The 23719-nt window shown below is 48.5% G+C and overlaps 2 protein-coding genes across 5 annotated transcripts in view; one reads left to right on the plus strand and one right to left on the minus strand.

Annotated features, from left to right (window-relative positions):
• CTNNA1 (catenin alpha 1) overlaps positions 1 to 23719 on the minus strand; it is a 162088-nt gene that overhangs the window by 67587 nt on the left and 70782 nt on the right. Inside the window, exons 1-3 of one of the 2 annotated variants that reach the window (XM_054168577.1) lie at positions 12139 to 12294; positions 2933 to 3013; positions 1972 to 2124 (exon numbers count right to left, since the gene is read on the minus strand). In XM_054168577.1, coding sequence (XP_054024552.1) covers positions 1972 to 2124; positions 2933 to 2965 — 186 coding nt within the window. In that variant the 5' untranslated portion in view covers positions 2966 to 3013; positions 12139 to 12294. Of the gene's footprint in view, positions 1 to 1971; positions 2125 to 2932; positions 3014 to 12138; positions 12295 to 23719 lie in introns of those variants that run through there. The other variant, XM_054168576.1, reaches the window with a different exon arrangement.
• Positions 12405 to 15428, plus strand: LRRTM2 (leucine rich repeat transmembrane neuronal 2). 3 transcript variants are annotated; one of them, XM_009896915.2, is made up of 2 exons: positions 12405 to 12963; positions 13338 to 15428. In XM_009896915.2, the coding sequence occupies exons 1-2, from the start codon at positions 12960 to 12962 to the stop codon at positions 14882 to 14884; spliced, it is 1551 nt and encodes a 516-aa protein (XP_009895217.1). In that variant the 5' UTR covers positions 12405 to 12959; the 3' UTR covers positions 14885 to 15428. The 3 variants fall into 3 exon arrangements, with proteins under 3 accessions (XP_009895217.1, XP_009895218.1, XP_054024557.1); XM_009896916.2 differs by having other exon boundaries at positions 12406 to 12963; positions 13766 to 15428; XM_054168582.1 differs by having other exon boundaries at positions 12406 to 12963; positions 13787 to 15428.

Below are 23719 nucleotides of genomic sequence, written 5' to 3' on the forward strand. Positions count from 1 at the left end.
AGATGGAGTAGTACAATTAGTCCTTTGTAATTAAGCCAATAAACCCACGTGTGGACACCAACCATCCACTGAAGAGGTGGCAGAACTATGACAGAACAAGCACTCATCTCCTTCTGCCAGTCAACTTCTGTAAACAAGCCTTAAAAAGACTTTTCTAGCTAAATCAGGCTTGCAACATGAAGAAGGGAAGCTTCAGACAAAACCTTCCAAAGTGTTGCCACCACTAGACATGGCATGGCCACGTCCTGCTGCTAAGGCAGGGCAGGGCAGGGCACAGCAGCACTGCCTTGTTCTGCTGAACAATGTCAGTTACTTACAATTTAGACTAAAATAACTTTGAAAGGGTATGAAGGTGGCATTTACACTGCAACACAGTGCACCCAGAGTGAAAAAGAGATCTTCAAAGAAGTAAAGTTATTGACTGCTCAGACAGCAGCTCTGAGGAGCTGGGCTAGCTTCACACACCCCACACTGGTGTCACACCAGTTACAGGGCAGTTGAGCACCATGCTTAGAGCCCTCAAGGCTTTAAAAAAAGTGAGAAAACCATATTGAGCAAGAGACAGAAACGACTTTTACTTGTGTCTTGAGTAATTTAAATCTGTCAAGTTGTGTGAAAGTATTCCCCACGAGCCTAGGAGACACATGGAGTGTCAAACGCAGTGAGACCAAGAGCAAAATCACATTAACCAGTGCCTGGCTGCTCCTGGGTAGCTGCTGAGGTCAAGCAGAGGAGCCAGCTGGTGCCTCAAAGGGTCCTGAAATGCACAGGAGGAGGTTTTGAAGTTTATTCCTACTGGCATGGCTCCTCAGCAATACCTACAGATGTTTGCTCCTTGGCATTTAGCGTGAGACACAAAACTCTCAGGCAAAACAGCAGCAAGAGGACAAGGTTACCGAGCTGAGCTCAGGGTATGAACTCTAGTTGCTCTTTGTAAACCTGCTACCTGTTGGAAAACTGTTACATCTGAGAGCAGATCTTTAATGCATTTCAGTTCAGGGAGGCCAGTCCTATCTATGCTGATCCTCCCTCTAGTCTGGAGGAACATCAGTTGGAGAGACTTTGGGGTTTTATTAGGAAAAGGTGGCAGGGAGCACTTTTCTTGTCATTGCCTGGCCCTTGTTTGCTGTCTACAAACACAAGCAGGTTTGCATCCAAAAATCTCCACAGAAGAAGAATATGTTCCCAGGTATTTGACTTAAAAGAAAAAAACTCCAGGCTCCAGTTCTTCAAATTGTACAGAAGGACCTTCATGCCACAGTCTCCCTTTCTCCACATCAACATATTGACCTGGACAGGCTGGAGAGATGGATGGACAGGAGCCACACAAAGCTCAACAAGGGTAAGTGCAAGTTCCCTGGCACCTGGGGAGGAAGAAGCCCCTGCACCAGTACAAGTGAGGGGTTGGACCTGCTGGGAAGCAGCTCTGCAGAGAAGGACTTGGAAGCGCTGGGGAATAAGTTCACCATGAGCCAGCAGTGTGCCCTCCTGGCCAAGAAGGCAAATGGTCTCCTGGGGTGGATTAAGAAGAGTGTGGCCAGCAGGTCCCTTCCAACCCCCACCAGTCTGTGATAATGTGATCGCCAATTAACAACTCAAGTACAGGTAACAGCATCACATACTCCCATAGTGTAACATCTAAAGCTAACTGGGCTATGTTACAGTACCTGCTGCTTTTTGGTGAGCTTACATTTTTAGTTAAATATTAACTCAAACTTCAATTCATTGCAAAGAGCTTTGAAAAGCAGATTCATTGCAGAATTTGCTGTTTCTTTCAGCAGAATTGAAAAATTCATAAATTCATAGACTGCTTTGGGTTGGAAGGGACCTTCAAGATCAGCCGCTTCAAACCCCACTGCCGTGGGCAGGGACACCTTCCACCAGCCCAGGTTGCTCAAGGCCTCATCCAACCTGGCCCCGAAGGCCTCCTCCTCCATTTACCCAGCGCTAATTGTATTTGTCCCACCTTACCTCAATCAATTTGTTGGCATGTTCACGGAAAACCTGGGCATATTCTTTCACTTCTTTTTCATTCCCATTCTTGGCAGCTTCAATCAATACTAAAAGTGGAACATTTGTTTCCAGAAAGGAGTCTGACACATGGTCCATTACAGCTTTGCGGAGCTACAACAAAAAGCAAAGAAAGCAGGAAAGAAAGGGAGAGGTTTTCAGGTAGTGTTCCACTGCTGATTCCCTTTTACTGCATGACTATGTAAAGCTTAAGCACTTTTTGTGGCTGATCCTTTTTCCTTTGTGTGGTCAAGGCTTTCCCTGCACTAAGTCTTGTCTATATCTTGTCAATTTAAATTAAATCTCCTTAAAAAACTGGATTAGTTATATAAGTGCAAGTCACCAGTTTGGCCACAAATATTGATCTAACAGTTCATATTGGTTTTGCCTGAGTAAATTTGCTGCCTTCCCTTGGCTGATTAAACAACATGCTGATTTAACTGTGTTATTTTTCTACTGGAATAAAAACATTTTCTTCTTTTTCTGTTTTTTTTTTTTTCTTTCCCCCAACAAACCTGATCCATAGTCACATTTACTTGAAAGGAGGAATACAGTGCTTTAAAACCCAAAGGGACAAAAGATTCGTGTTACATAAATACAGCCCTCAAAGCAAACAGCCTCTCTGGAGCTGAATGCCATCAGAATCCCTAACCCATACCTGATTAGCTTCACAATCCATAAAAGGGGAGTTGGTTTTGCTTTGTTACAGCTCTCTTGTCGTCAGGATGATTATGAATCCCACACCTTTATTACACAGCCAACAAGGGACTACATTTCCACCCTGCGCTTCCCCTGGAAGCTTCTAGCTTTTAATTCAGTAGGTAAAAGGACTGCCCAGTAGGACACAAAGCAACAGAGGAGGGCAGACATGCAGGAATGCTCTCCTTTGTCCCAGCAAGCAGGCAGTTTCTGTGTGAGTTACCTGTCTCCGCAGGTCTCTGGTCTTTTTGGTCATCTTATCAATGGCAGAGTTGAGGGCATCGCTCCTTTCTTTGCGCCCAGCCTGAAAAACAAGAGGCAAGGAGGTAAATGGGCATGCAGGGTCTTAAAGTCAAGCCAGTGGTATTCATCTCAAGGATGCTGTCAGCTTCTTCAAAGTGATTATGCACACCACAAGTCAAGTCTCCACCTCCCTGATCAGGCTCTGTCTTGCTGGCTGTCTTGGGCAGAACAGTAACATCTGACATCTTAAGATACCTCTAACACTCTTCAGCTTGCCTTCAGAAGAAAAGGCAAGCTTTTTGCCTTTTTGGTCTTTTTGCTCCTGATCAGCTGGAGACCATATTCAACCTCTGAGTTTTACATTTCTCTTTTCTGCCAGCTCAGTCAACCATGCCTGGCACTGCACTGAGCTCAGAACTTTCATGCACACCTCACGTACTACCTTCAATCTGCAGGTATGACCACCAGGAGAGCAGTCCGCAGGGCTGTGCATCCAACACAGGAGTGCTCCCTTCATACCCTACTACATATGCAACAACTTCATACACAAATATGATACCCAATGTCCCCTTCACACCCCACTGCCATACCCAGCACCACCTTCATACCCTGCTACCATACTCAATGCCCCCTTCACACCCCACTGCCATATCCAATGTCCCCTTCACACCCCACTACCATACCCCATGCCCCTTTCACACCCCACTACCATATCCAATGTCACCTTCACACCCCACTACCATACCCAGCACCACCTTCACACCTCACTACTATACCCAATGCCCCCTTCACACCCCACTACCATACCCAGCACTACCTTCACACTCCACTGCAATACCCAACCCCACTTTCACACCCCACTACCATACCCAAAACCACCGTCACACCCCACTACCATACCCCAAACCACCTTCATGCCCCACTATCCCAGGAGACTGCTTTGGAGCAGTAACTCCAAAGCCCCAGATAATTTCTCTTCAAGGTAAAATCCTCACAGAACATTCGTTGGGGCTGAAATCCAACATTCCAAGTGTCTGCTGAGAGCTGGATTGCACTAAGGTTCCACACAGCAAGTTCTGCATTAGCCCTGTTGTCAGAGAGGGCAAAGGGCCAAGAAGTGGTGGCAGCTTCTCTCTTTTTAAAGCAGACTCTGGGTTGAAAATCCCTTAATTTGTATCAGAGTGGCAGTGTTAAATCACACAATGGTGGTGATCTGGGTTTGCTGGGAGGTTTTTCTCTCTAGCACAGCTTATATCAGAGTTTTGAAACACACTTTATGCAACCACAATCCAATTGCTTAAGTTCTAAGCCACGATCAATATAATTATCCTGTTGAGAAGCAAACTCATTTAGCAGCTCTACAGTGAGGCTATGCCAGCTATCAATTCTCCAGGTGACAGGCTGGTTTGCAATACCTGCCTGAGCAGCCTTGGCTCTAAAACATGGAGTCCATGCTACAGCAGAAATAAAAATGAAACAAACTCAGAGGGGAACGAATCAGGACGTTGTAATGTCATTAGAGTTTAATGAATTATTGAAGATTTGTCACCTCCCTGATCAGGTAATTTGATTCTCCTCACAAAAGGTAACTGAAAAGTGACTGAAATCAAAACCAGGAGCTCCTTCTGACTACACCGCAGCCCCAGCAGACCCAGTGTTGGCTTGTTCTTAACTTAACCATAAATCAAAGCTGAATGATCCAAGGGCTGGAGCACCTCTGCTATGAGGATAGGCTGGGGATGCTGGGGTTGTTCAGCCTGGAGAAGAGAAGAATCTGGGGGAGCCTTAGAGCTGCCTTCCAGCACCTAAGGAAAGCTGGAGAGAGACTTTTCATAAGGGTGTCTAGCAACAGGATAAAGGGGAATGGTTTGAAGCTGAGGGAGAACAGGTTTAAACTGGATCTTAGGAAGAAGTTCTTCTGTACAAAGGTGGTGAGACACTGGAACAGGTTGCGGAAGCCCCCTCTCTGGAGATGTTCAAGGCCAGGTCGGATGAGGCCTTGAGCAACCAAGTCAAGTTGAGAGGCTTCCCTGCCCATGACAAGGAGGTTGGAGTAGATGATTTCTGATGCCCCTTCCAACCTAACCCATTCTATGATTCTACTCCTTTGTTGCTCTTGCCATGCTTGGTGGACATGACAACCAAACCGCAATTAGGTTAGGAAGTTGGCCCCTCAGTTTAAGAAGGACATCGAGACACTTGAACGTGTCCAGAGAAGGGCAACGAGGCTGGGGAGAGGCCTTGAGCACAGCCCTGTGAGGAGAGGCTGAGGGAGCTGGGATTGTTTAGCCTGGAGAAGAGGAGGCTCAGGGGTGACCTCATTGCCCTCTACAACTACCTGAAAGCTGGTTGTGGCCAGGAAGGGGTTGGTCTCTTCTCCCAGGCAACCAGCACCAGAACAAGAGGACACAGTGTCAAGCTGCACCAGGGGAGGTTTAGACTCGAGGTGAGGAGAAAGTTCTTCACTGAGCGAGTTGTTCGTCATTGGAATGTGCTGCCCAGGGAGGTGGTGCAGTCACCATCCCTGGAGGTGTTCAAGAGGAGATTGGATGTGGCACTTGGTGCCATGGTCTAGTCATGAGGTCTGTGGTGACAGGTTGGACTCCATGATCCTCGAGGTCTCTTCCAACCTTGGTGATATTGTGATACTGTGAAGTTTCCATTCTGTGTGTGCTGAACACGATGGCTTTGTCCCAAGTGGCAGCTCTGGGTGTGCTGGTGCTGGTGGGTGCTGCCTGCACCCTGAGGTGGGTAGCAGGTGATTCACCCCCCAAAATGAAACCTGCTAATTGGCACAGCAAGAACTAAATGCCTGCTCCAAGACACGAGGCTGTGATTGCAGCTGCTTGCTCCTGATGCTCTCACACCACTGCAGCATGACCGTATCACCAACCCATGGCACGCCCCCCGTACATGTGGGGTGGCTTTTTATTTCAGGAATATCTTTGGATCTCAGATACAGGCTCATGTATTATGCAGAAAGGCAAACATTCAGCTGTTTCAAGAAGTGCCATTTTACTTCTCCCTGGGTGCCCCTCCATTACCATTTTAGCATGAGGCAGGAGCACGCTGCTGAAATGAGTCCGCCCATCGCTTCCACTTTGCTGTCCCTGGCTTCACAGCCTAGAGCAGCCTTGGTGCACGAGGCCCAGATGCCTTTTGGATGAGCAAAAAACCAAGAGATTGCTTCTACTAATGGACATAGGGTTCATGAGACCAGAGCTCAGCCAGTGCTTTGTAAATGCCCTGAAGAGTGTGCAATACAGACAGCAGAGCCTGGGCAGCACCACCTCAGGATGCCGATCTGTTCCTGTTAAGCTATACCACATCTGAGCACAGACAGAGCTGTACAAGCTAAACCCCCTTGAGTTTAGCAAGGCAGCTCCAGCTGATTTCCACCTTGTTGGTATGCAGACATCTCAGCACAGAAGCTTGTCATAGGTACTAACAGAAAGTCCTCCTGCAGGTTGCAACACCAAGCCCCCCTGTAAACATAGGTGAGGGAATCGAACCATTTAGCACATACAGCTATGGACACAGCTCCTTCCTGAGGGCTGGGGCAGAGCAGGACAGGCCTGATGGACATCTGCACCATTGAACATCTTAAACCATCATCAGTACAAGGAGGGGACTATAAGAAAGCTCAGGAGGGACTTTTTACAAGGGCTGGAAGTGATAGGACAAGAGGCACAATGGCTTTGAGCTTGAAAGGGGAATATTCAGACTGGAGATGAGGAAGAAATTCTTTCCAGTGAGGGTGGGGAGACACTGGAACAGGTTGCCCAGGGAGGCTGTGGATGCCTCCTCCCTGGTGGTATTCAAGGCCAGGCTGGATGAGGCCTTGAGCAACCTGAGCTGGTGGGAGGTGTCCTTGCCCATGGCAGGGGGGTTGTAACTGGATGATCTTCAAAGTGCCTTCCAACCCAAACCATTCTATGATCACAGTCAATCTAACCTGGCCTGGGGACAGGAATGTGAAGTTCTGCTCATCTGAATTTTGTTGACCTCTTCTTGCATAAAATGATCCATAAAAGCAGTAACTATGGGACCAGCTACACCTCATTAGGTACAAGTGGAGGCAGCTAATGGAACAGTGATTGCTGGAACACATGAAAAGCCTTAGAGCTCAGAAGGTTGCTCAGAGCCGCAAACAACCTCACCTGCAATAGTTTCAGGGATGGGGCAACTCCCACCTCTCTGGGCAGGGATATCCTCAGTGTCAAACATTTCTCTCTTCTCTCCACCCTGAATCTCCCTCTTTCAGGTCAAACCACCGCCCCTTGTCCTGTCACAATGGTCCCTGCTCAAAAGTCCGTCCCCAGCTTTCTGATCAGCCCTTGAAGCCCTGCAAGGCCACCAGAAGGTCTCACTGGAGCCTTTTCTTCTCCAGGCTGAACAAGCCCAACTCTCTCAGCCTGGCCTCACAGCAGAGGGCTTCCAGCCCTTCCCAGCATTACTGTGGTCTCCTCTGGCCCTGCTCCAACTGGTCCCTGTCTGTGCTGTGCTAAGGACTCCAGAGCTGCCCCAGCACTGCAGGGGGTCTCGGGAGAGTGCAGCAGAGGGGCAGAATCCCCTCCCTTCACCTCCTCCCGGTGTTTCTTTACATGTCCACTTTGGGGTAGTCTGTCTCTGTCTCTCAAGTAATAAAACATGTTTGCAAGGCTCCAGGTGACAGTGTTCCACCTCTGGGTCATTTCTCCAGTAACCAGTTTCCCTCACTATTGAAAGCTGGTCCTTGTTTTCACTCCAAACCTTCACTGAGAAGCCAGCTAACCAATGACTCAGCAGCACAACTCTTCCCAGCTATCAGCTTCTCTTATCCATGGGATTAGGAGGACTCACAATACCAAAGCCTGAATATTCAGATTACTAATGGGATTTTTAGATCTCCAGCACGAAACTCTGCTGAGGGACCAGCAGTTCTGCAGTCAGGAAGCAGCTCAGAGATTCAGCAGGTTTAACAGGGTCAGGCTGACCATGCCAGTCATTTTGCAGTAGGATACCACAGCTGTGTCTAGTATCATGGATAACAACTTCACCCAGACAGCAATTTCACTTCCAACGAAATCAGATCTTTATCAAAGAGGCTAGAATTGGAGTGAAAAACGGCTGGTTTCCCCCCTGCCCCCGCAGTCTTCCACCATCACTGCTGCTTGGAGAACACCACAAGCAGTCACAGTTGCATCCTTGCTGTTCCAGCTCGCACAGCTATCCCCAGTGGGGTTTATTTTAATGGCTGAGAGCAAAGCAGGGGGATTTGTATACACATGGAGGCAAGTGGAATCACCATCCCTGTCAGGAAGCGTTCCCTTTGTAGGCCTGCCATCCAAATTCAAACAAACACTGAACCAAGTCTTTCCTATCACTGCTGCTGTTAAAATCTAGCCTCAACTGATTTATACAGAGGCGATGGGGCACAGTGGTGGTGCTGCATGAATTCAGTCTTAAAGCCACCAGGACCAGCAGCACAGGTATGACAACAAGCTACTCACAAAAACATCCTTTTATATCTAAATATCAACACTGATCTCAATGCTTCAGCAGCAGTTCAGATTAAGTCAAGACCACAGAGCTATTGAGAAAAATGGTTCCTCCTGCCTGGCACCAGCCCTCACAGCCCACCCGCCCCTGCAGAGAGAGAGGTTTCTGCTTCAGGTAATCTTGACTTCTAAGCTGGACTTCTGCAGATTGTCCAGTCCAACCCCCCTGCTTTAAGCAGGGCACCCACAGCAGCTTGCCCAGGATCACAATGGCCTGGGGGAGGTGGAAGGTCTCCAGAGAAGGAGACTCCACAGCCTCTCTGAGCAGCCTGCTTCAGCCCTCCAGCAGCCTCATACCAAACAAGTTTCTCCTGTTCAGATGGAGCCTCCTGTGTTCCAGTTTGTGCCCACTGCCCCTTCTCCTGCCACTGGGCACCACTGACAAGAGTCTGGTGCCACTCTCTTTACCCTTTAGCTCTTCCTGAGCATTGCTCAGATCCCCTCTGGGACTGCTCTTCTCCAGGCTCAACAGCTCCAGGGCTCTCAGCTTTTCCCCCTCACAGAGATGCTCCAGCCCAGTGGAGCATCTCCCATGTCCACTGCGCTCTCAGCTCCATGGCAGCACATCCCAGTGGCAGTACAAGCACAGTAACGCTACAGCTACACTCCTGTGCTCACCTCCTCACCTCACCACCTCACTGACACAGCACAACTTTTATCTTTTAGCAAAAAGGCAGCAACTCCTCCCAGGAGCCCCCATGTGCTAACATGCAGCCAAAATTAGCACTGATCTCTTGAGGCAGCAGGACGAGCTGGCTGGCTGCGTGGTGCCGGAGCCACGGCTGCAAACCCCAGCTGCCCCGGCCTCCCAGCACCACACAGCCCACAACCACATCAGGGAAGATCAGCTTTTGTCTTGTTCTTAATGCACTAGGAAGGCTTCCACAAGATGTCAGCCTAACTAAATGACAACACTGGCCTCAGGGTGCAATTCTACTTCTCCAATCCGCTTAGCCAGAAAACCAGTGCTGCTGCTGCTTGAAGAGTGGGGTAAGGGAGAAGCCCCCAAAAGGCTGATTTGGTCCTAGCAGGCCCTTTCCTGCAGTGGACATGCCAGCTCCCCTCCCCGTGGTGCACATGGGCTCTGCACTCTCAGCACCCACTCCAGCACAAGTCCCCAGATGGCACTGGTATGTGGTTTTCCTTGGCACGCAAGCAAGTTTTCAGGCTGGGGAGAAGCACAATGGAGTGAGTTTTGCGGGCAGCTGAGGTCTATTCCCAGCCTATTTCATCTCGACAGCTCAGGCAGCTCCCAGGGAACAATGTGAATGTTACTGCAGAGCCCCGCTTCAGACCATCAGAGGCAGGCTCAGGGCTGTACCTGCTATTTCATGACGAGCGTTTAGCTAAGGAAAGCGCCCAGAAAGTTCACGGTACCGGTTTCCCAAACAGGAAACTGGCTGGCAAGGTGCTAAATAGCCCTTGTTTGGTTACAGGCCAAAGAATGGAGAGCTTCAGAAGGGAAGCAACTTCCCATGTTTGAACATTAACTCTTCACTCTGTGCCAAATTACACAATCTTAATGTGGGAGGAACCCACCAACAGCTACTGATGCAGAACGGCAAAACGTTTCCAAGAGACACCTCATTCCAGCCTCCCATAATAGCAAAAAAGAGGTGGCACAGGAGAGGAGCCACACTTGACCTTCCAGCCCTCGGCATTTTATTAATGGCACCCTTTGGAGTGTTGCTTTTAAACATTCTCATAGTCAAATGCTCTCAAATCAACACTTCAAACAAGGGGTTTGCACCAGATGAGCTGCTATGGGAAAGCTCAAGCACAGGTACCTCGGTGCAGCAGCTTCCTCAGACAGCTGGCAACTGACAGCTGAGGCTGGGTTTCAGCTGCTGCATGCTTTGTACACTGAACGTTAAACATGAGGAAACTCTTTATGGAATTTCTTTGCATGTATTTGCTGGTTGATGAGAAACTCAGCATGAGCCAGCACCGAGTGCTGCCAGCCCAGAGCCAGCCTGGCCTGGGCTGATCCCCAGCAGGGTGGGCAGCAGGGGCAGGGAGGGGATTCTGCCCCTCTGCTGCGCTCCACTGAGACCTCCCCTGCAGCGCTGGGGCAGCTCTGGAGTCCTCAGCACAGCACAGACAGGACCCTGTTGGGGTAGGGCCAGAGGAGGCCACAGCAATGCTGGGAGGGCTGGAAGCCCTCTGCTGTGAGGCCAGGCTTAGAGAGCTGGGGTCCATGGGGACCTTAGAGCAGCCTTCCAGTATTTGAAGGTGCCTAGAGGAGAGCTGGAGAGGGACTTTTAACAAAGGCATGGAGTGACAGGCTGAGTGGTGATGGCTTTAAACTGGAAGAAGCTCCATTTAGATGAGACATTAGGAAGAAATTCCTCCCCATGAGGGTGGTGAGGCCCTGGACAAGTCGCCCGGAGAGGTTGTGAAGGCTCCAAGTCTGGAAATGGATTTTCAGCTTTGGTTTGGTTTATGGGTGGATTTGAGGGGTTTTTTTGTTTGCTTTCTAAGAGTTCACCTTCTCCATTCCTTTACTTCCCATCACAGTTAGGATCACAGTTAGGCCACTGGGACAGGGATGGGAGCAGCACGCAGGAAAAAGCAAGTCCTGGTTTAAATAAGCACTTCTGAGGAGCCAAAGTTTACTAACTAAGCTGAAGAGCCATTTTGCTTTAACATCCTGTGAGATAGTTCATCACTTCCTCCACCTGCATGGCAGGTTCGTTGTTCTCAGCTCATTCCACACCTTGAGGTTGTAAGCGATACCTCAGCTGCTACAGCACAAACATTTTCAGGTGCCTTCTACTACTTCATTGCTTTGCATCTCAAGATGAAAATAACCCAAGTTGCTTGGAGCAGGAACCTAGCACCCCCCTGCCTCATCCACATTGAATCATGGCCAGAGCAGCTGCTCCAAGGCTTTCCTGCACAGGCACACAAAAAACTCCTGATACAAAGATTTAAATCAAGTCTATTTCTTTACCTGTTCCTTCAGCATTTACCTTTTGGTACCAGCTGTCCCTCCAGATAAAGAGGCAATGAACTTTCAAAGCCAGCAGCCCCAACAGCACATTTGCCTCCTCCACTCTGTGCGCGCACCCCCCAGCCGCAGACCAGCCAGGCTGTAACAGCACAGAGAGCTTTACAGGGTCACCCTTCCTGCAAATGCAAATTCCTGCGACTCTGAACCTCCCAGGGTAGCTGCTGTGGACCAACCCCGCGGGCAGATGCTAGGGGCAGCGCTGTCCCCCCTTTCACAGGGGGCATACGATGCCAAAATGCCATCAGTGGCCACAGCAAAGCCCTCAGGCTGCTCGGAGCCCCGACGGTAAATGCCAACCTCAGGATTTTCTCTCCTGCGCTCCAGTCCTCAGGAAAAAGCGAGCACAGAAGCCACCATTTGGGGAGAAAAAACAGCTTTTCTAGTTTCATAACCGCGTGCTGTCAAGCCGGGATCCACTTCCATTTTTCCTGTACCTTAATGCAAGATTTACTTTTTCCAGAAATTTCTCACGGCTTGAGAGGCTCCTTCCTGTCCCCTGCCCGGGGAGCTCTGTGCTACACTTGGACACAGCACCCTCGGCTACGGCGCTGCTCTCTGCCTTCACACTTCTGCAGGGACCACAGTCGCACGCAGCTGTTATGCGCGGCTTTAAGCCACCAAACCCCCTCTCACCTCTGTGAGGAGCCGGTGGCAGCCAGCACCCTCTGCTCCTACCGTGCACACTTTGCATCTGAAAGTTCCTTTCCTGCAGCGACCCCGAGCAGAAAGCTGGCAGCTGCCAGCGCTCTGCCACTTCCACCCGCAGCCCTGCGTCTCGCTCTCACCGGCCAAGCACCGCTGCAGGCGGGGGGGAGCGGGCTGGGGCAAGCCTTCCCTCTTCCTTCTAGCGCGGGGACCAAGGACTCCTACTGCTGTTCCTCTTCCCCCCCCCGCCCCCCCACCAGTGGTCTGGAACAGGATGGCAGTATGCAGCACAATGCTTTAAAGCAGCAAAGCTTCTGGAAAACCCAAACAAAAGGAACGTCACCGGGTGACGTCAGCCTATATACAGCCCTGTGTGGTCGCAGCGCATAAGCAAACCCATTCTTGTACCGCTTCCCTGAAAAGCTTTTCAGTAAATGCACTCATGCTACTACAGGAGCTTCTCCCAGCAATAAGCCACCCATCTGCCATCAACAAGTTAGGACTAAGGGAAGCCACAGCTACGGGAAAAGGAAACGTGAGCTTCAATTGAGCAGCTGAGCAGCCTCTGAGGATGAGAACTTGTCTGAAGCACTGACTCGGAAATCGCCGAGCTGTCAGAGGGGACTGAGCCGGCGATTTCACCAGGAATATCCCGAGAGGGCATCGTGGATTCGGTTTTGCACTGATATCAAAGGACGCTGAGCCCAGTGAGTTACTCAAAGGCTATCTCACGTTAGAGCCTTTTTACAGACTCACGGCGTTGGGTCTAAAAACTACGACTGAATGCAACCTCCAATGTACTCAAAAGAATGGGTAAGTTCTGCCTTTCTCTATCCCTTGTGTAACGAGTGACCGGCTGTGCTTGAAAGGAGAGTTAGGGGGCTGAAGCAGGTTTCCCTGCGCTGAGCCTTACTGAGAAGAGAGAGAGAGAAAAGAAATAATAATAAAAATTACCACTGTTGTTCTGATTGTGACACTGTAACCCTCAGTGATGGAGCTAAAGACTCCTCCTAAGTGTAATACCCGAGTATTCCGTGTTTGGTAGTTAAGTTGTTTCTTGCTTTTAGAAGCTTAGCGTGTCGGAAATGCATGGCAATGTTATCTGCAGTGAAATCTTCCACCGTGATGTTCCAAGTGTACTGATGAGGCTGTCCTATCTTGTTGTTTTCCTAAATTATATTCTGCAGGCTTACATTTCAAGTGGCCATTAGGGGCTCGTATGCTGGCAGCACTATATGCAATGAGTATGGTTTTAAAAATGCTGCCTGCCTTGGGCATGGCTTGTCCACCAAAATGTCGCTGTGAGAAGCTGCTCTTTTACTGTGACTCTCAGGGGTTTCACTCAGTGCCAAACACCACTGAAAAGGGCTCGCTAGGTTTGTCACTGAGGCACAATTCTATTTCTGAACTTGAAAGGGATCAATTTGCAAGCTTCAGTCAACTTACTTGGCTTCACTTAGATCATAATCAAATTGCAACAGTCAGAGAAGATTCTTTTCAAGGACTGTATAAACTTAAGGAATTAGTCTTAAGTTCCAACAAAATCTTTCATTTGCCAAACACAACTTTTAGCCAGCTGCTTAACCTGCAGAATTTGGACCTCTCTTTTAATCAGTTATCCTCTCTGCACCCCGAGCTCTTCTACGGCCTTCGCAAGCTACAGACCTTGCACTTGCGATCCAACTCCCTGCGGACCATCCCGGTCCGCCTGTTCTGGGACTGTCGTAGCCTGGAGTTCCTGGATTTGAGCACAAACCGCTTGCGAAGTTTGGCTCGCAACGGATTTGCAGGATTAATCAAGCTGAGGGAGCTGCACCTAGAGCACAACCAGCTGACAAAGATTAATTTTGCTCACTTCCTCCGGCTGAGCAGCCTGCACACGCTCTTCTTGCAGTGGAACAAAATCAGCAACTTGACGTGCGGGATGGAGTGGACCTGGGGCACCTTAGAGAAGCTCGATTTGACTGGGAACGAAATCAAAGCCATCGACCTCACCGTCTTTGAAACCATGCCTAACCTTAAAACCCTCCTAATGGATAACAACAAGCTCACCACTCTGGATTCCAAGATCCTGGGATCGCTGACGTCCCTCACCACCGTGGGCCTCTCCGGCAATCTGTGGGAATGCAGCCCAAAGATCTGCGCCTTGGCCACATGGTTGAGTGGCTTCCAAGGTCGGTGGGAGCACTCCATCCTCTGCCACAGCCCCGACCACACCCAGGGAGAGGATATTCTGGATGCAGTGTATGGTTTTCAGCTTTGCTGGAATTTATCAACTGTTGTTACGCCCGTGGCTACCACGTCCGCGGCTCCAACTACTGAGTACACGAAAAGGATCAGCTCTTCTCATTTCCATACGGGAGACAAAGAGATTCCAACTACGGCAGGCATGGTCGTTACCACCGAAGAACAGTTCCCCGAGTCAAACAATGCCATCTTCACTCAGAGGGTAATTACAGGAACAATGGCTTTATTGTTTTCTTTCTTTTTTATCATTTTTATAGTCTTCATCTCCAGGAAGTGCTGCCCTCCCACATTAAGAAGAATTCGGCAGTGCTCCATGATTCAAAACCACAGGCAGCTCCGGTCCCAGACGCGGCTGCACATGGCAAACATGTCAGACCAAGGACCCTATAACGAATACGAACCCACCCACGAAGGACCCTTCATCATCATCAACGGCTACGGACAGTGCAAGTGCCAGCAGCTGCCGTACAAAGAATGTGAGGTATAATGCCCACGTGCCCTCTCAAATTCAAGTCAGATAAGTAACCTTATTTTAAACTTGTAGGGGACCTACAGCAGAGTCTAATTTTTACAAACGTTGACATAGAGCCTAATTTCCCCAAGCTCCTTACTGGAACCATTGCTCACAGAGTGGTGCCCTATTTTTAAGTTGGGTTTTTCTTGTTTTGTGTTTTTCTTTTAAAGATGATTTAAAAAAAAAATATATATATATGAATCCATAATATTTTCAGTGGTACAGAAGCAATGATTGCATTTAAACTTGCACTGCTGGTGTGGAGAAGTCTCAAGAGATGCTCACCTCAAACGATGTGAACTGTTCCATGTTCTGTAATTATGTGGCCGTGTGTAAACATTTCTACCCCAGGCTCCATATTCTACTTTTGCTACTGAAAAGGGAGCGAGGGAAGGACAGTGGCTGGCTGTGCAGAGCTCTGCGGGGGGACATACGCTACGTTTGTTCCACTGCAGCTGGAGGATCCCAAACACTCCAGCTGGCTCTGCGTTCACTCGAAAGTCAGCCCTGGAGGAGGATTCCCGCCCCCCCCACCCCCACCCCCTTCCCCAAACCTCCCTCCCGATAATTTCACTCCAGTAAGAAAGGGCCGGGGAAACAAAAAGAGCAGCTGAGGTCCAGGTGGGGATTTCAGTGCAGCAGGGACTGGTGAATTTATTTGAAGTACGGTTTCTCTATCTGCACGTTGATAGTTTGGCTTGTTAGAAAGGAGCTTGCTGAAGCTGCCAGCAGCCAGAGAAAGGAGCAGTTCAGCTGGGCACAAGGGAGCAGGCTGGGCACAAATGAGCTGGACAGCTCTGCCGGCGCTCACAGAGCAGGCAGTGGAGGAAGGCTGAGGGCGAGGGGATGGATTCGAAATATGAAGTGCATTCAATTGCTGTCAGCTCTCTGCTCTGGCTGGATGATGCTTTCCATTAACTCAGGCTAGGAACAAACAGCATCTCAACACCTGCTCATGTGTAAATATCCTTAATCAACTTTTGCTTAATTAAAAGTAAATATCAACCAGGAGGTTAAGGAGAAGAGGGAAGGAAGGAAGGAAGAAGCCTCTCTTTGTCCCCCCGCAGCTCCCCCCCGCCCTGCCCCGAGCTGAGGCTTCCTCTCAGCCTGGAAGCTATTTTCATGCACTAACTCTGCTGGTTTCTCTGGAAACAGAATTAGCCCCTGTAATATAAGCTCTCACTTGTCCTCCTCTTTCAAAATTCAAGGTAAAAAAAAAAAAAGCAAGCAAACGAGCCACCAAACCACCCCAAATCCAACCTACCTTCTGATAAGCTAGGATAATAATGATTAGTTTATAGAATAGTTCACTGAAGGAAATGTTTTTTCTTACTGGATGTGGGACAGAATCTAAACTAGAAAAAAACAAGCAGAAAATCCTATATAAATACATACACACACACACAAACACACCCCTCACGGGGAAGGAGTAATGTGATTTCTTCAGCCAGAAGTATGATCTTGCTGTTGATGCTAGGTGATGAAAGGATATGTAAATATTTGCAGATCTATGCAGCCAGGGTGGTACTCGGATGCCACAGGGGTAGAGGGGGGGTGGTGGTGGGAGGGTCAGCAACAACAAAATAATAAAGGATTCCATGACTTTGAAGTCAACTGCTCCAATATTGTAAACCATTCTAACCAAAGCTGAAAGGACCAGAGGGAGGGTGACTTTTATTTTAAGCTCTATATATACCTGTATGTATAAACTAAACAAAATGTGTTGTGTCCGATGCTGCAGTGTTCAAACAATTTACCAGCACACCCCCAACGGAGGGATTCCTCTCGGTGTTGCCATACCTTGAACAAAACCAGTTAATGACAGTGTGCTAATTGTCTTTGTACTCAACAACTGCTCTGCAAACTTTGCCAGCAGAACAATCACCGCGTCCCAAACCTGGTTGCTGTTTCACTCGGCTTTTCTCGGTCTGTGTTAACCACTCAGTGAGGTATTTAGGGTGCAATTAGCCGGCGGTTTGACGTTTTATTGTGAAATGAATTAGTCCAAGGCCAATTACAGCAAGCTAAGTGTGACTTCTGTTCCCATCTGACATAAAAGATTTTATTTTTTTCAATGACTGGGTTTGAAGAGATTAATTGGCATCGTTTTGCTTTCACCTGCGCTGCCCTTGTTACAAAACACAGATTTTTGTTTACTTCCTGTGACTCTGTGCTCCGATGGAAGAGGCTCAGAGGAGCCTAACAGGTCTCCACAGAGGTACCTCTGAACCCTCCTCACTGTTTAGACTGAGATGAGCCGATTTACACCTATTCTAGGAAATCAATTACTGCTTTTAGCCGAGCACAATAAATCCTGTGGGGCAGGTGGGCAAAGAGCAAATATTCTGTACCCTTAAATCCCACCTGAGCCAGAAGGCCAGAGCTAAGCCAGTAAATACAGAATCGCACTGGTGTCCATGTGTCTCCAGTTGGCTGTAGAAAACCTTGCTGTGTTCCTTACCATGAGGAAGTGCTATGCTCAGGGCAAGAGAAGGGACCTCACTATCTCCCCAGCAGCTAGCCCATGCCGCAGCACCTCTGGGTGACTGACAGGATGGTCTGCACTGGGGGGAGCTGGAAAGCTTGCACTGGGGATGATCATGTGCAGCTGAGAGTTATAATTGACCTCATTAATTACACTGGCAGGTAAATAAGCTGGCAACACCATCAGATGTCAATAGTGAGCACTGATGGCCTCACTGCATTTGCAGGAAGGAATTCCACCTTTCTACTCCATGCCAGGAGGAGCCCTTGCTGTAAGACAGTTCTGAAGCTACCACGTCATTTGGCCACCTGGCCACTTGACTGAAGCACTGAGGTCCCTCCCCAGGAGGTGCTTTCATAGAATCATTTTGGTTGGAAAGGATGTTTAAGCTCATCGAGTCCAACCATTCTCTTTCCAAGTCTGGTGCTAAACCACATCCCTCAGCACCACACCTGTGGCTTTTAAACACCTCCAGGGATGGGGATTCAACCACTGTCCTACGGAGCCTGTTCTAATCTTTAAGAAGCCTTTCAGGGAAGAAGTTTCTTCTAATGTCCAACCTAACCCTCCCCTGCTGCAACTTGACGACATTTCCTCTTGTTCAGTTACTGGTTCCCTGGAAGAAGAGCCTGACCCTCATCTGGCTCCAACCTCCTTTCAGGGAGCTGTAGAGAGCAATGAGGTCTCCCTCAGCCTCCTTTTCTCCAGGCTGAACAATCCTGGTTCCCTCAGCCACTCCTAATCAGCCCTGTTGTACAGCTCCTGCCCCAGCTCTGCACAGGAACCCAACTCCACCTTCATTAGTTTATAATTGTGCCCCAAAAGAGTAAATACAGATGTTCCAGCAGCACTGGCTGTAATCCTCTTCTCCATACCACTCCTCCCCATTTCCCAAGCATTAAAGCACTGTTCCAGCATCTCTCAAAGCAAACACACTCAAGAAGCCAAGATGCCCAGGGAGCAAAGCAGGAGGCCAGCAGCCCCACCCTCGAACAACCCTGTTCCCCCTGCACTTGGGCTCTCCCTAGGACACTAATGCGCAGCCAGGCTCCCAAATGCTGTGCTTTATGTCTGCCATTTCCAAACCCATTTGTTGCCAGGTTCCAGGCGTAAGCAAAGCAATTCTGCAAACATTACATTTAGGGTAACAGGTATCATAAAACTCACGGAATGTCAAACACTAGCAGTGAAGTCAGCCTGAATTCCCTCAGGAGGGACAGCAAGCAGCAGGCAGAGCCATCACTTCTACCCAAGGACACGACCAGAGGCTGTTAATTTCTGCTTTATTTATTGGGTTTGTGAAAAAAAAAAAGAAAAAGAAAAAACCAACACCACCAAACAACAAAAAAAAATTACTGTCTTCCATTCTCAATGGCTTGTGACTCTTCCAAGCAGGGAGGGTAGTGTAATAATTGTATTACTCAGCAGTCCTTGATTTATTTTGTTTATGGAACGAGGACCACAATGATTTGGTTTAAACGGTTCCTATTTCAGAACGAGCGCTGCCTGATGACAAGAGGTTGTTAACTGGCTCTCCAAGCACCACCTCCCTTTGAAGGGGCTCAGCTTCTACAGACACTAAATGGCATTCTAGGTGCTTCACAACCTCCAGGCACAGCTTCGTACAAGCGTTCAGGGCCTTTTAGAAATAAAAATGTCTTCTACTGCTCTGCAGATCCTCACGCCATCCAAAGACCTCCTCCAGCCTTCACTGATCTCCAGGCAGCTTTTCCCTCCTCCCCACCCTCACGGCAGTGACAGGCAGACCCAGCAGCACAAGTTCAGTTTTTGAGTCAGCACAGTGGAACAGGTCTGAATTAATGCTCCCAGTTCCCCTCTCGTTAGTCGCTCGGCATTAGATCATCCTTTAAATGCACACAACTAAGAATCACCGGAGAAGGAGTAAAATGGGTTAGCGTTTAGTCTCCAGCTGAAGCGCTCCCCTGCACAGAGCTCCCGTTCCCTATCAGATGGAAGCATAATGAGTGCTGCTCTATCAATGTTTGGCTTTGTTTGCTTTTCCCCCCAAGCAGAAATGATCTGATTTTTCACTGATATGCCCAGATTGAATGCGAATCTAAGCATCCAACCTCGTATCCTATGACTCCCAACATTAGATGAATCATAGAACGGTCTGGGCTGGAAGGGACCTCCAAAGGTCATCCAGTCCAACCTCCCCTGCAGTCAGCAGGGACATCCCCAACTAGAGCAGGTTGCCCAGGGCCTGGTCAAGCCTTACCTTGAATATGTCCAGGGAAGGGGCTTCAAGCACCTCCCCGGGCAACCTGTCCCAGTGCTCCACCACCCTCATAGTAAAGAGCCTGTTCCTGATATCCAGTCTAAATCTGCCCTTCTCTAGGTTTGAAGCCACTGCCCCTTGTCCTGTCACTGCAGGCTTTTGCCAACAGTTTCTCTCCATCCTTCCTGTAGGCCTCCTTCAGGCACTGTCAGGCTGCTCTAAGGTCTCCCTGGAGCCTCCTCTTGCCCAAGCTGAACACCCTCAGCTCACCTCCCCCAGCCTGTCCTTCTAGCAAAGGTGCTCCAATCCCCGTATCATTTTCATGTCCCTCCTCTGGACCCACTCCATCAGGTCCATGTCCTTTGAGAGCGGCCTAGTACTAACATGTCAAGTCAGAACTACCCAGTGGCTTTAAACCACCAGAAATCTGCACTGCACACTTATTTTTTTTCAATGTGGCTAAGTTCATTTCTGCACTACTTCCATGAAAATAAAGCTGATTTAATTTTGTGATCTGCACAGCTATCAAAATCCATCTGTTCAGACCTATGAAACCTACCCACAAGCTCAATTTCATCTTTCTTATGAAGTTTCCCATAAAAATTAAAAGTTCAGAGAGGAATACAGTATTTCTCCTCCTCACCCCCCCAAAAAATATAATAAAAGAACAATCAAGGAAACAACAAAAATATCAAAGGCAGTTGCAGAGCAGCAGCTACTCCCTCCCCACACCTTCCCTCCCCTGCAAGAAGTCTTGCAGGCTAAAACTGGTGCTGGGATTTGCATTTTAAGCCATCACACTAGCAGGATGCCTAAAGATCATTTCAGAGTCAGCTGGAACCTCAGCATTTCACATCTTGCATTCAAATCTTTTGGAGAGGTATCTAGGGAAAGGTGACAGCAGCTTTGATGGTTATAATGAAGCCTCAGATGGGGGGCAAAACCCTGCACAACTTGTGCAGCCCAGGTGTAAGCACTGGAAAGCAGCACTTCCTATCCTTCAACCACTCCTCTGTTCAAAAAGAAAACAAAACCCCAAGCAAAAGCCACCCCATTTTGGTTTTTACTAATGAAAACATTAGAAAGTGAACTATTCTACCAGCTTAGCAACCGGAGATGAAAGAGAGTCCGAGACGTGTTGTATTTAACTTCTGTTTCAAGAGCCAACTTGTGGTGGGAGGGGGTGTAAATAATGGAGTAAAACAAAGTGCAGTGTACAGACAAATTTTGTTATTAAAATTGTGTATACTGTAAAAAGTGCATCTGCCTCTTCCTTCCTCCCTTTGCAAACAGAGGTGTGCAAAGCTCATCCTCTCAATACATAAAGACCAGTCCACACCCACCATCCAAAGCGGACAAGGCAGGTTTAGGTCAGTGATTTGCCATAACCATATGGAATACTGCACCTTCTGGTTTGCTGTGTGGCTTCTCCCCAAGTAAGAGGCCTCATGACTAGCAAAATCTCTTTGTATGTGCAAGACATGAGAGTAAAATCCAGACTCTTAAGACTGAAGCCCTGTGCACACCTGCATGAGAAACAGCACAGGTAGTAGCATCCTTTCCAGCACAACCCAGCAGAGGCTGCCTGCAGGGCTGCTGGGTGTGACCCTAGCTGCTCCCCTTGGGCTGCCTGGTGGACCACCATACCCACTCCTTGATCCTGATACCAGCCAGGAGCATGACATGTCCAACAGGACACTCAAAATGATCTGCTCCATGATGTGCCCTGGCACCAAGGTCAGGCCGACAGCCCTGTCGTGTCCTAGATCCTCCTCTGGCCCCTCTTGTAGATGGGCATCACAAGTACTAGCCCTTCAAGTCCACCAGGACCTCACCAGTGAGTCAGGACTGTGGAAAAATGATGGGAGAGTGGCCTGGTGAGCTCTTCTGCCGGTTTCTTCAGCACCCTTGAGTGGATCCCATCTGGTCTCATAGACTTATGTGCATCTAAATGGTGCAGCAGATCACAAACCTCCTTGAAGCTCAGGAGCCTCATTGCCTTCCCCCTTCCCTGTCTCCCAGCCCAGTGGCTGGGTACCCAGATAACAGCTGCTCTTGCTCTTAAAAGACTGAGGCAAAGGAGGCATTGAGAACCTCAGCCTTTATCAGAACTTTTCCTCCCTGCTCTATTCAAGGCTGGAGATTCTCCTGAGCTCTCCTTCTGCTGGTGATGTATTTATAGAAACATTTTTTATTACCTTGCCAGGAGTTTAGCAAGGACAAACAATCCCTACCATTTAGAGATGTCAAGCTAACAAGACATCTCTTCAGCTCTGACTTACAGCCATCTACATAGCGTCAGAAATGCAGTCCCTGTGCAAGAAGTGTCCTTTTGATGGGCAACAGCAATGAACAGGGCGTTCAGAGCCAGAGTGCTCCAACAACAGGGGAAAGTTGGGATTTAGAGCGGGGACAAGCTCACAGGCACAAGCCCAAAGCCTTGCTACTACAGCTGAACAAAAGAACAAGTTGCAGGATGTTCTGAGATGATTACACACACCAAGCTGCCAGCTAAAATCATTTTAGTCACTAAGCCTTAGCTGCATTTACTTTTTTTTTTGCACAAGGTTTGGCTGGAACAAGTTCTCAAGGGTTTTAAATGTCAGCTGGCTAACTGCCTCTCAAATCCTTCTAACACTTCAAAGCAGGACATGATAAATCTATTCTCTTAAACTCTCAAAGAGACACATTTTGAGATAAAAGGGGAAAAAGTCTCTGTCTCAAATGCAAACCCAGTTGTTGCACAAGCAAAGGTAAGATAGATAAGAGAAGGGGAAAAAAGAGTATTTGACTATGCAAAACCATTAAATCCAATTAGTAGCAAGGAAATGTCAACATCACTAGCAACTTCCTCTTAAATGTAGGCTGTGTTAAGACAACTGCAAAAAAACCTGAGACTCAAGAGCCTGACCTCAGTGGACTGCACAAATGAAGTGAAAATTGCAGCACATTTGGGAAGGTGCCAGCTCCCTCCCCCAAAGAGGGCACAGGCTAAGGGACAGCACCCACCAGGAAAACCGACGCTCATCGTCACTGGAAGCTGCTCTGCAGCAAAAAAGGCTTCATGAAATCATCCCTACCTAATCACAGCTTCATTACCATGAAGATGGTAGAAAATATACAGGAAGGCTGGGAAGGGACTGTTTAGAAGGGCTTGGAGTGATAGGACAAGGGACAGCAGTTTGAAACTGGAGCAGGGGAGATTTAGGTTGGACGTTAAGGAGGGAGCTCTGCACAGTGAGAGCGGTAAAATATTGGAACAGGTTGCTCAGGGATGTGGCCAAGACCCTGTCCCTGCAGATGTTCAAGATTAGACCTGATGTGGTCCTGGGCAGCCTGATCTAGTTGGAGGGGTCCCTGCTGACTGCAGGGGTTTTGGGCAAGGTGCCATCTGTACATTTGAGTGCAAACTACTGGACTATAATGAATTCAAGCTTTATCTGTCAGAAGAGACATGAGGAACCAGGAGCTCTGGAAGTCACCTTGGAAGAATTTCTTTACACCAAGGGTGGTGAGACACCAGCTCAGGCTGCCCAGAGAGGTGACAGAAGCCCCATGCCTGGAACCATTCCGGGTCAGGTTCCTTGGGGCTCTGAGCAATCTGCTCTAGTTACAGATGTCCCTGTGGAATAGATGACCTCTAAAGGTCCCTTCCAACCCAAAGCTGTCTGGGATCCTGTGAAACAACATAAATTACTACAATTGCCTCATCAACAAAACTTTTCTTCTGTGATGCATGACTGTGGAGGTTCAGCTGCTAAGAGCATGCAGCAAAGGTTCCTGGGTTAAAAGGTAACCAAAACATTATTTTCGTTCAGTATTTTAATTGGTTTTAATCAACAAGGTCTAAGAAATTGGACTTTCTTAGCCTGCTAAAAGGACAAGACCAAAGACTTAAATATACACAAAAATCATTTGAGACCTCCTGAGCTGGCAGCATACAAAACAGCTGCTAGGAGACGACGAGGAGCAGAGAGGAATAGGTCTAAAGCTAAATGCAAGGTCTTCTCTTCAGTGTGTAACACAAACACTTCCAAAACACACACAAGCAGAACTAAAGTGGTGCTCTCTCCTACCAGGATTT

This window comes from Dryobates pubescens, chromosome 16 (genome assembly GCF_014839835.1).
Source record: "Dryobates pubescens isolate bDryPub1 chromosome 16, bDryPub1.pri, whole genome shotgun sequence".
NCBI classification, from domain to species: Eukaryota; Metazoa; Chordata; class Aves; order Piciformes; family Picidae; genus Dryobates; species Dryobates pubescens.